The following is an 11,090-nucleotide window of genomic DNA, read 5'->3' on the forward strand; positions in this document are numbered from 1 at the left end:
GCGGGTTTTTGATAGCCTTTCCTTCCTTCTCTATTCACGCCCAACCACTCCAGAAGGTTGTATGGTGATTCTCGGCCAACTTCTCTTCGACCGTGCAAGGGCTATGGAAGAGCCATCGAGGCGATGTGGCCGCAGTTTTTTCGCGATCAGTGGAGGTCACGTGGCTTCAACGCGGGACTTCGCGGGAGGAATGTGGCAAACATATATAAAGGGAGGCCGGATTTTAATTTATCCCCCAATCCGCGTGGGTTTAGCTGTAGGAGGTGTCGAAGTCTTGCGTCCGTGATTGGGCTGAGATCCATGTCTTCAAGTGGTCCTTTACAACTTCCTCAAGCTCAGGCAAAGTCCACATCACAGGCTCTACCACAACAAAAGCCCCTCTCCCTTCCCACCCAAAGCAAGGGCATTGATTCTACGTCCTCGAATGGCTCAAAAGAAGATGGCAAGCCCGATGTAAAGGATACCCCATCCGTGCCGCCGTCCATTACGGAACAGACTCTGTCGAGCATGCATGGCATAGTTCCAACTTTACAGTACGTCCTCTCCCAAATCAGTGGACAAGCTAACACTGAACAGAAATATTGTGGCAACGGTAAACCTCGAAGCGAGATTGGATTTAAAAACCATTGCACTTCACGCACGGAATGCTGAATACAACCCCAAGGTATGCTTGTTTTGTTTGAGTATTAATTCTTTGTACAGCGTTTTGCAGCGGTTATCATGCGTATCCGTGAACCCAAGACCACCGCTTTAATCTTCGCATCAGGGAAAATGGTAATCACAGGTGCTAAAAGCGAAGATGATAGCCGCTTGGCTAGTCGCAAATATGCACGTATTATTCAAAAGCTCGGATTTGAGGCTCGTTTCAGTGAGTTTAAGATCCAGAACATTGTCGGCTCGTGTGACGTCCGTTTCCCTATTCGTCTCGAGGGTCTGGCTTACAGCCACGGTGTCTATTCTTCTTATGAACCTGAGTTATTCCCGGGCTTAATATATCGCATGGTGAAACCCAAAGTTGTATTGCTCATTTTCGTGTCCGGAAAAATTGTACTCACTGGTGCAAAGGTGCGAGAGGAGATTTATACCGCATTCAACCTCATTCTCCCCGTGCTGTCCGAATTCAGGAAACCGTGAGAAGACCATCTCCGAAGATACCTGTGCCAGCATGTTAGGACTCTTATTATATGTATTATGGATGCGATGATCATAGATGCCTGTAAAATGTATATGCAGTAAGGGTCATTTATTATGGCTGGCGTCTCATTCTGTCAAGGTGAGTATGTTCGCGAATGTCGATGGTCTGCCACGTGACTGCAAGCGACGGCTTGTGGCTTCCTCCGAGAACTTCTTTCATCCTCCCGTACACTATGGCGATGCATCGTTTGAGTAATATGATGTACAGAGTCACTGTGCGGCAAGGACTCACTATGCTCTCCCATGGTCGTACAAAAACCGCAGCTGTTCCACTTTTTTGTGCTTCTATGACAATGAACGGCACATCTTCGCGTGCTTTTTCCCTGTGGGGGGCTAAAACCACGAACGAGGATGCTCGAAAGGCTATCTTTGAACATGGCGAAGCTCTTGCATCGAGTGTGAAAAGTGCAAGTCATGATGTCCAGCAGAACCTGGCTGATGTGGGTCCTTCGATTCATGACCGTATCGCCCATGCGGAAAACGCCATCAGTTCAGCTGTCGGACATGAAAGCGAGGCTATTTCCCAAGCGGCTGAAACAGCGTCAACAGAGTTGAAGGCGCTTGGTCTGGGAGGCTATTCGCCCTCTGGACTACTACAACAACTTCTTGATGCAGTGCAGTATTATACGGATCTTCCATGGTGGGCAACGATTATTGCTGTTACATGCGGCATTCGTCTAGCTATTGCACCACTTATTGTGTACGTTCAGGGCAATTCGATCCGACTGTCGAACATACAGCCTCAAATGCAGGATATGATTAAGGACATGGAGTATGCCAAGTCCACTGGCAACCAACAAGAAATGCAAAGCGCCGCTATGAAAGTTCGTAAGTTGCTTTCGGATAATAATTGCTCGCCGTTCAAGTCTCTTCTTTTGCCGCTTGTTCAAATGCCTGTCTTTTTGTCTTTCTACTTTGCTTTGGATCGACTCGCAAAGGCACCACTTCCTGCCCTTACCACTGGTGGTGTGGCTTGGTTCCCTGACCTTACAGTGGCTGACCCATACTACGCGCTTCCTGCTATTAGTACCATCATGACACTTCTTGTTCTTGAAACTGGCGCAGAGACTGGAACAACGGCAATGAATCAGAGTCAGCAGGCCCGCATTGTTAAGTATATACTCCGGGGTGTTACCGTGTTAGCTGCCTGGTTCATTTCTAGCTTCCCCTCTGCCCTACTATTGTACTGGTCAACCACAAACACATTTTCTCTTGCCCAGTTACTGCTTCTCCGCACAAAGTTCATGAAACGCTTACTTCGTCTCCCCACTAAAATTGAGCACCCTGTCAAGCCACACGTCAAACAAAAGTCATTCATGGAAAATATCCGTTCTAGCATGAATAATGCCCGTACTAATTCGGGCGGCAATGCCTCATCTCGTCGCCCTGAACCCGCGCCATTGTACCGCAAGTCGGACAACACTTCTCAGAACTTAAATCAGTCACGCTCGCGTGCCTTGGATGCGCTCATGGCAGACGCCACAAAATCCAAACAGCAACCCTCTAATGTTGCAAATGAGCTGAACCATGCTGAAAAGCAATCAAGACTCGCAGCTGCTCGTGAGCGTCGCCTTCGGCAACGAAGTTGAACTCTTTTTCTCCGTGTAGCTTGTCATAAAAGCGATGTTTCGTGGGAAGCCAATCAGTACGCGTCAGGATTGCGCCTTGGCGCCTATACAGCGCTGTCTCCAGGGATCACTGAAAGTGGCTTACGTCAGACTTGGTACAATAGGGGTAGCATTTTGGTGCGAGTTTCTAAGCTTGCCCTGTTCCTAGGTGCATCGAATGGCTGAGCCTGTGTTACAGGATGGTCCCATTGCTTCTTACATTGATTGTATGTATTTAGCGTATGTCTTACAATTTTAGCGACGCTCGGTTTGAACTCATCTTCAGCGAGTCCTAATACAACACCTGTAACCAGAAAGAGCTGGACACATGCTTGGCATCGCTTTTGCAAGAGTGTGTTGCCTCATGAAGCATCTATATCAGAGGCAATTTCTGAAGCAGAAAAAGCAGCATATGAGCCTGATGAAGGTGTGGATGAATTTGCTGAAAAGCTTAAATATACGATTGTGTCATCCTACCTACTTGGCTCGACGTTGTCCATTTCTATGTACGACCATCGACATGAAGCTTTGGCTCAACCGAAAAGCTGGATACCCTCTGCTGAAAAAATATATTTTGCTAACATTCCACCTGCATGTCATGAAGTATCTGTCCGGATCGTCGGATCTTTGTCTGTCATGCCAATGGTTGTCATCATTTTGATCTTGTGTGCCTATTTCCACGCAAGGCTCCCACTTTCTTACTGTATTTTGCTTTCTATTGGACTTGACGCTTTAGTTTCTTTTTCGGGTGCGTCTGACTTACTTTCATGGTCACCAAAAATGATATCGTGCGTGGTTTCGACGCCTCCCGCTAATCATCTGCCATTTCTTGCGCTAAATGTACCGAACCCTGTTTGGGTGGTCGATGAACGTATTTATCTGCAAGTAAATATACTACAACAAATACAAGAATTTGTTAAAGCTGCACAGACAATGGATTACAGTATTAATGATGCACTAGCAGCTATACAAGAGGTTGAACTGGTGTCTCGAGGATACAGATTATCGTCTCCATTGGCGCCTATATCTCGGCTGGAGGCAGCAGACGGTTTGCAATCTCTCAAAAATTTTGAATACAGCCAGCGCTCCAGGTTTCCATTGCGACTTTTAGCTCTTAGAAAGGACATGGTCGATGCATTGGAGGAAGTCGCTTATCATTGCAATGCTGCGTTGCGTCGATTAGAAAAGCACATTGAATTTAGCGATGTGCCTCTTTCGCGAGGACTTGCCACTGTGCGGCAAAATCCCTTGAAGGATGTGGCGACAGTCATGTCTTTTCCTATACCAAGCTCATTGTCTTCGTCTGCCTCAGACACGCCGGCACGCCAACTGAGGCGCAAAAGCTTGCTCAATGAATCCAATGGCCAGCAATGTTCAAACACAATTTCTTCGCCATCGCTACTCAAAAATGACAAGTTCAATGGATCGCCAGCGCCAAAATTCAAGCATCAAGAATCTGAACGATACGATCGCTTATCTCTTTTATCGGTTCGCTCACACTTCGAAAGCATGCATTCTACGCGTCAGTCACTATTGTACGCACTTCTGGGTTTGGACTGGGATCGCATTCATATTGACTCAACATGCGAAACGCTCGATACGTTCTGGCGGAGAGAAGTGCTAGATGAGGTGCTTTCTGCATTAACGAACCTGTTTTGGCAAATGTCCTCATATATGAAAAAACAGGTACAAAAACATTTCCATGTCGTGGAGCCGAATTCTGAGGCGTCTTCCACTACACCTCCTCTTGAAAGCCATGCTAGCTTGGGTGATCACTTGACGGAAATGGGACGTACACTTCGGGCAATTCAGTGCAAACTACATGTATGCTGTGAAGAACTGCATCTGCCAACACCAACATTGCATGGCGTTCAAAACGAGATTCCTCCATGCTCTCAAAATAAAGATATAATGAGGTCCATCTTCGACAGCGTGCGTGAAGACTTGCTGTCGTTGTCATCTGATTGGGAAGCAGGTCAAAATATTTTCTATGGAGCAGCTCCGAAAGACTTCTCACATAATACCAATACAATATCTTCATCTTCTGAATCGTCTTCGTTCACTGAAGACAAGGAAGAAGGGGGCAGTATACCATCGTCTCCTTCGGCAATGCATGAAAATGTCGAATACCTTAGCGGTGCGCAAGGTCCTCAGATATTTCATGATCTACTTCTCGATTCCACTTCGCCTTCACATCTGCCTACGCCGATGGGCCAAGAGGAAGTGTTTGAAGGCGATACGTCGTCTGTGCCTGCTCTATTTCCAAAGTCACAAATGACGCGTGCCGAACGAATTCGATTGAAAAATGAGAGACGTGCGAATCTTAACGTGAATACAGACATTTTTCAGCCTCAGGTCATGGTGCATGAACTCAAAGGTGTTCTCGAGCGCCGATCTATCAGTATGCCCATTTCCACGCGTAGTGAGTCAGGTGTCATGTAGCTGTGGAGCTGTTAGGAATACCACGTGGCTCTTATGGTAGGCATCGCGTTCGCAACAAGCGTTACCAACAACAACGGCCGTGGACTACGAATCGCTTGACACAGGCAGATATTGTTCTGACCTGTTCAAATATTGATAAAATGGCTACTTCCTATGACGTGTTGCGCTCACAGATGCTCGCGACGCGTGCAGGTCAGCCAGCTTCACTGAATGCTATCCCAGATGCGTGCCTGGAACCAGGGCCCATGAACCGGCTGTGCTTATCATTGCGTTCAGGGATTCCATCACAAGTAGACTGGGCCCTGCGAAGGTTAGCTATGTACACAAGTGAAGCGTCAGATAAACTCATTTTAACGAATTATCCTGGCCTTGCAGAAGCGCTGGCTGATTTTTTGCGGCGTTTGTTCCTTGCTACGCATGGTGCATCTCGTTCGGAGTGGGACGTGATGCAGCGTCCACAAAACCTGAATGGACTTATCGTTGATCAAGGAACAGGCGGAGATGATGATGGGGGTTTTGCGGGTATTGCTATGGCCAGCGTAAGGTTGACACATAAACCGCCTTCTCCCGTTGCAGCTACAGAGCCATTCCAGCCGTTCAAATATATTCGTGATGCAGCTCTTTTGCGTCGTACCCTGGAATCTGTGCTTATATTGCGTAACTTGGCACTTAGTCAAAGCAATCTCCCATCGATCGCACAAGTTCCACACTTTCTCAACCACCTGTATGGCGCCCTTGTACTTGATACTAAAGGTGTGGCGATGGAACAGTGCGCCGATATTCGCATAAATTTGCTCGACATACTCGAAAATCTCGCACCACATCTGACTTTAAGCGATTGGGTACGACGTCGTTTTGTTCTTAATACTGAAAAGGATACGACTCCTCATTTCGTCGAAGACCGACTTTTCGTAATTTTGTATGACTGGATTAACACAACTCAGGACCGGGCTCTCTTGCTCGGATCATTGCGATGCATTCGAGCATTTGCTTCCAATGCACAGAATTCCCAAGTGCTTGTCGAAGTGGACATGGCACTACATCCCACTTCACTGGGTCTCGTCAAGCGATGTCTTTTGCTGCTTCCACTCACACAAGATCCAGAGCTGCTGGAAGCTGTGTTGGACCTGTTGTACCAGCTTTTGACCATTGATGATAATGCACTCATGCTAGGCTTGGACAATGTGCCAACGCACGCTATTGTTCACTTCCTGGCACGGAACTTGTCTCTTGGAAAATCAGTGTGGGAACGCGATTCGCCTATGATTTCAAATCAGCACGCATGGTGGGCAAGTCTTGTGCCTAATACTCAAAGAATTCGCCAAAATCGCGAATGGGAACGACGTGAAAAAATGTCTCCCATGGAGCGGCAGCGATGGAAAGTGCTTCCATCAGACATTCGCTCCCAAATTGAGACATTGCCTGAACCTGAGCGGGGTACACAATGGATGAAGACGTTATTCGAATACGACGCACAAGGCGAAGTCACACAGATGGACTTTTGGATTGCATATCGCGACCAATTCACACCTATTGCCAATGCAGGAGGTGCGCCTCTGCAGCCAGCTGCCAACTTGATTCGTAATGTATCTCAAACATTCCCTGGTGCTGCTGCGATGGTCATTTCTGGTGTCGCTGGTGCTCAGTCGCGCTTTGTCATTCGTGGCATAGCACCACGGATCCGTGAGAGTTTGGCCGGGCCATCATGTCCATGGGTTGGGTGTCCAACGCCACAGGCACACACTTGGGCGAATGTGCGAGAGCATTTGGTGTCACATGTGGCTCATTCTTCTGATGGTTTGTGTCGATGCCAAGGATGTTCCTTTGCTGCTTCGCCGAATGACGAAGCATCTCAGCGTGCCGAGCTGCATTTGCATGTGCGTACCCACTTGCCACCTGTACATGAACAAGATATCATATATGCCCCATCTGCCACACCTGCTTTGGGTACACATGAGCGCCCTGGTGTAATTACGTTCGACGTGGAACGTACGCCATCGATACCGACAGCCTTGGCCGGGCAGCCACCGTTACCCTGTGGTATTGCGTTTCTTTCGGTGCTAATACTGCGTTATGTCATTCGCATTTCGTCTATCATTCTGAGACGTGACGGTTATGGGTGTCCAGACTATACATATGGCGGCGCTGTTGCTTCATCCAAACAGCCAAGTGAAAGAGACGCCATGTTCGGATTTCCCTTTGTCTCGTTGACTGATGACATCCAGGCGCAAAACGACTCCGCAGCTAACATGGAAGACCGCTATGCTCAATCTGCGATAAGATTAATGCAGGCAGCCACAAGTATCGAAGATGTGTTGGTCGAGACGTCTTTGCGGAACGATATTCTGTGTCGCTTAGCCAATGATACATTGGTGGCGATACGACCGGTAGCGGATGACAATGCTACTGCGAGTAAAGACTATTGAGTTGTTTCTTTTCCTGTAGCCTGCTTTGTTAGCTTGCGCTTTACACGCTGATACATGGTATGCACGCCCTGTATGGCCCATCATAAAAGAAAAAGATCCGTCATGCAGATCGGCAGTCTAACATGTGCGAAAGTCGCAAAAGCGACGAGAAAATCTTTTGGACGCGATACATTGCTCACATACCATGCTGTGATATACACACCTTGCTTTGGTTCTTGGTTATTATACGCTGTACAATCGATCCACAGTGCTCCCACTCATCCAAAATATCTCGTTGGATCGCAGAGAACACACGAACATATTCTTCAAATGCCGTACGGATTTCTTGCGCCTTGCCGCATTCAAAGCGCTCCACTTCCAATTTACTGAGTCGTGTTACCTCCTCGAAGCGTGTACTAAGAGCCGCATACGCAAGTTGTGTATGAGTCAATGCGTGGTTCTGGGTATCAATGTGCGTTTCATTCGACTTTGCATACTTCGATCGGACGCGAGAAAGCTCATCGTCGGCGCACTGCCATGCCTGCCATACTTCTTCACGAGATTGGAAAGCTTTGCGAATACTTCCGACAAGGCGTTCATACTCATAAAGAGCGAGGCCAAACACATTTGCTTCGTAATCAGCAAGTTGAGTGCATGCTTGGGCAGAACGCTTTTTCATATCAGCCAAAATGGCAAAGCACGTTGAGACGCTACGCGACATGCCACTGCTTGATAAAGCCACAAGACTGTGATACAGTTGTAGGTATGCATCGGCTAGCTCTGCTCGTTTGTGGGAGAGGGTAGTCAAAGCATCACAAATTTCTTTCATGCGTGTTTCAAATTGAGACAAATAGTTCAACTGCGAAGTGAACCACTCATCAGGCTCTTGGAAACGGTAATGATGAAATGCATGGCTCCAACCAAAGTACGTCTTGTATTCCGGGGTTACAACAGGACCTTTACGAAGATCACGCTGATGTATATCGGCAGTGAGATTTCCACTTTCCAAAAACAAAGCCAGATCATCATCTTGTTGAAGAATGGGATGTTGAAGCATTTTGAGCAATGCTCGTTCCAGAGACCGACGACGAAATTCAACCAGTTCGGGCGCAAACCGGCCGACTTTGACCTTTTCGGGAATAGGTGGGACGACTACACCTGGATGATTGTGCACCATGGCCGCATGGAGCCATCGAAAATCATTGTACCGCCGCAGCACAGAATATTCTGGACGAGAGAGCCATGGCGCATTTGTTTGCACACGTACAGTATACACAACATGCGCTGTCATCGGATCTCCTACTCGTTGCGGGTCTCCCACACGTACAAGGAATTCTACTTTTGGCTGTTCATGCACCTCGTTTTCGCGCTCATTCGGAGTCCGAGTTCCATACCGCTCTTCTTCGTCAGAAATAGGCAGGGCAGTCTCTGTTTCTTTAGAGCTGGACCCCGTTTCATGAACAGATTCACTAAAAGCCTCACTTGCATCAGATTTCTTCGCGTTAGAAGACAATTCACTCGCACCTTGTTTTTCAGCATCCTCCTCAGTAGGGATTGCTTCCTTCGCCGATGAAAAATCATTGTCAAGCTTGGATTCGCCATGCAAAGGAGCAGGACGATCACAGTGCTCTAAGTAGTTACGCCACCATTCATCAAATGGGACACAACTTGTATCAATGCCTAGCTCATTTGTCGTCGAAATGTCCAGCTTACAATGACCAGGGCGTTTAGTACCAGCATTAGCATCAGCCTCGTATTGTGGGTCGAGATGCTCCACCGAGGATACTTCCTCTTGACATACGAGGTTCCATAGCCGACTGAGCACAAGGCACATGTCATACTTTGTCATAGCCTCTTGAGCAGAGAAATGTAGTGTTTCGGGCATAGCAGATGAATGAAGCTGCTTTTTGTACAGAGACGACAACTGTTCAATCACGCGTGCTACGTCTGAGACGTTCGTCGGATATCGCACGGCATGAGCGTCCATCTTGATTCGCTTTTCATTTGATCGAATAGAGTTCAGGAGCACGTTGACAGCTGACTCCTCATTATACAATGTTTCGCCATACAGAACCGGCAGTCGAAGGTTCGTGGCATGGCCTGCTAATGCTGCATCCAATACCGCGATCTCACCCTCCCGCTTACTCATTCCGTATGCATTCAATGGATGGGTAGGCGAATCGACAAAGTAAGGTGGGTTCCGCCCATCAAACACATAGTCCGTGGAGATATTGAGTAGATAAGCAGGCGGGTCCAGAGTGGCACATGCTTGGGCCAGAATAGCCGGTGCATCAACGTTCAGCCTTTTTACTGCCACTGGATCACGTTCCACCACATCTGGGCGTCTTTCGGCTGCCAGATTGATAACGACATCGGGTCGTTCACGCTGTATAAGACCGTGGATGGCCTCTGCATCGGTAAGGTCGAGCTTGACGAGAGCGCCAGATACGCGAGAAAAGGCCAAGCCTATTACTTCGTGACCGGCTCTTGTGCATTCTTGCATTACTGCGCGCCCCAACAGGCCAGAGGCGCCTGTGACGAGCAATTTCATAACGCGAGTCGTAAAGGCGCTTCAAGTGGAAACGCGGGCTTTTGAGCAACACAGCAATCTTATATAAGCAAATGTAACTCAAGCATAGTTTCTCAGCGCCTCCAGGTGTCCAAGGGTAGATGAAAGGCTCAGGACATGCGTGATAGGAATGGGACCAAGGAAGTTTGACAAAAAGAACCCCAAATATTGAAAGTCGAGATCCGCAAGCTTAGGCTTGTGCAGTGCTAGTACATGTACGGCCATAAAAGCACCTGCGGATGCACTGAGCAAGGTCGTGAAGTTGGCCAGTATGCGCGCCATAGTCTCTAGAGCATCTCGAACTGCATAAGAAGATGCGCTGCTGCGCGTTCTAGAATCTTGTGAATCCATAGAATTTATCAAGTTGCCAATTCTCCCTGACAAACGCTCACTGCAGTAAAATGAACTCATGCACAGTACAATTGGTATAATGATGTTTCTTGGATTCACGTAAATCGCAACCAGTGTGCAGGCAAGAATCAGTGTCAGCATTTTTTTCAGCCTGGTGGGCTTGGTTGGCGTCATGCGTGTGTGAAAGAACCAATCGTCTATCATCTTGTCAACGAGCTCAATGGTTAGCAAGAAGCCAATACTTTGTGTTGCATATACGGAGTTGATCCAGTCTTTTTCTTTGTTAGGCAGCGACATGCTCAACAAGCCCAATGCTGAAATGCCTCCAGCACATGCCGGCACATACCAAGGAATCTTCCCCAACTTGTACCCTTTTATCACGCGGGCGCAATTCCAAATTGCGTACACAAAGTAGATGAAGCATAAGGAAGAGGCGAGAACATATCTGAGCGTGATGGGCGCCCTCATGTGCAAAGAATAGCAAGCAGGCCGATCGCAACACCGTAACGCGCGTGCATGCGC

General features: G+C 47.8%; 7 protein-coding genes across 7 annotated transcripts; 4 read left to right on the forward strand and 3 right to left on the reverse strand.

Moving 5' to 3' along the window:
• Nucleotides 1-300: 300 nt before the first annotated feature.
• MRET_1674 (transcription initiation factor TFIID TATA-box-binding protein) lies at nt 301-1,134 on the forward strand (the record flags this gene model as incomplete). The annotated part of the gene is made up of 3 exons (XM_027628301.1): nt 301-533; nt 577-664; nt 703-1,134. The coding sequence occupies 3 exons, from the start codon at nt 301-303 to the stop codon at nt 1,132-1,134; spliced, it is 753 nt and encodes a 250-aa protein (XP_027484096.1).
• A 233-nt stretch (nt 1,135-1,367) lies between these two features.
• MRET_1675 (YidC/Oxa1 family membrane protein insertase) lies at nt 1,368-2,783 on the forward strand (the record flags this gene model as incomplete). The annotated part of the gene is made up of 1 exon (XM_027628302.1): nt 1,368-2,783. One exon carries the CDS (start codon nt 1,368-1,370, stop codon nt 2,781-2,783), a length of 1,416 nt encoding a protein of 471 aa, XP_027484095.1.
• Nucleotides 2,784-2,979: 196 nt separating this feature from the next.
• MRET_1676 (auxiliary protein of DNA polymerase delta) lies at nt 2,980-5,243 on the forward strand (the record flags this gene model as incomplete). The annotated part of the gene is made up of 2 exons (XM_027628303.1): nt 2,980-3,028; nt 3,061-5,243. The coding sequence occupies 2 exons, from the start codon at nt 2,980-2,982 to the stop codon at nt 5,241-5,243; spliced, it is 2,232 nt and encodes a 743-aa protein (XP_027484098.1).
• Nucleotides 5,244-5,383: 140 nt separating this feature from the next.
• MRET_1677 (chromatin structure-remodeling complex subunit RSC9) lies at nt 5,384-7,669 on the forward strand (the record flags this gene model as incomplete). The annotated part of the gene is made up of 1 exon (XM_027628304.1): nt 5,384-7,669. The coding sequence occupies one exon, from the start codon at nt 5,384-5,386 to the stop codon at nt 7,667-7,669; it is 2,286 nt and encodes a 761-aa protein (XP_027484097.1).
• On the reverse strand, nt 7,663-8,939 carry MRET_1678 (sorting nexin-1/2; the record flags this gene model as incomplete). Its single annotated transcript, XM_027628305.1, has 2 exons — nt 7,663-7,689; nt 7,872-8,939. 2 exons carry the CDS (start codon nt 8,937-8,939, stop codon nt 7,663-7,665), a joined length of 1,095 nt encoding a protein of 364 aa, XP_027484167.1.
• Nucleotides 8,940-9,135: 196 nt separating this feature from the next.
• On the reverse strand, nt 9,136-10,199 carry MRET_1679 (S-adenosylmethionine synthetase; the record flags this gene model as incomplete). Its single annotated transcript, XM_027628306.1, has 2 exons — nt 9,136-9,143; nt 9,173-10,199. 2 exons carry the CDS (start codon nt 10,197-10,199, stop codon nt 9,136-9,138), a joined length of 1,035 nt encoding a protein of 344 aa, XP_027484166.1.
• A 78-nt stretch (nt 10,200-10,277) lies between these two features.
• On the reverse strand, nt 10,278-11,036 carry MRET_1680 (uncharacterized protein; the record flags this gene model as incomplete). Its single annotated transcript, XM_027628307.1, has 1 exon — nt 10,278-11,036. The coding sequence occupies one exon, from the start codon at nt 11,034-11,036 to the stop codon at nt 10,278-10,280; it is 759 nt and encodes a 252-aa protein (XP_027484142.1).
• Between the last annotated feature and the right edge of the window lie 54 nt (nt 11,037-11,090).

Source organism: Malassezia restricta, chromosome III (genome assembly GCF_003290485.1).
Source record: "Malassezia restricta chromosome III, complete sequence".
Classification (NCBI taxonomy): domain Eukaryota; kingdom Fungi; phylum Basidiomycota; class Malasseziomycetes; order Malasseziales; family Malasseziaceae; genus Malassezia; species Malassezia restricta.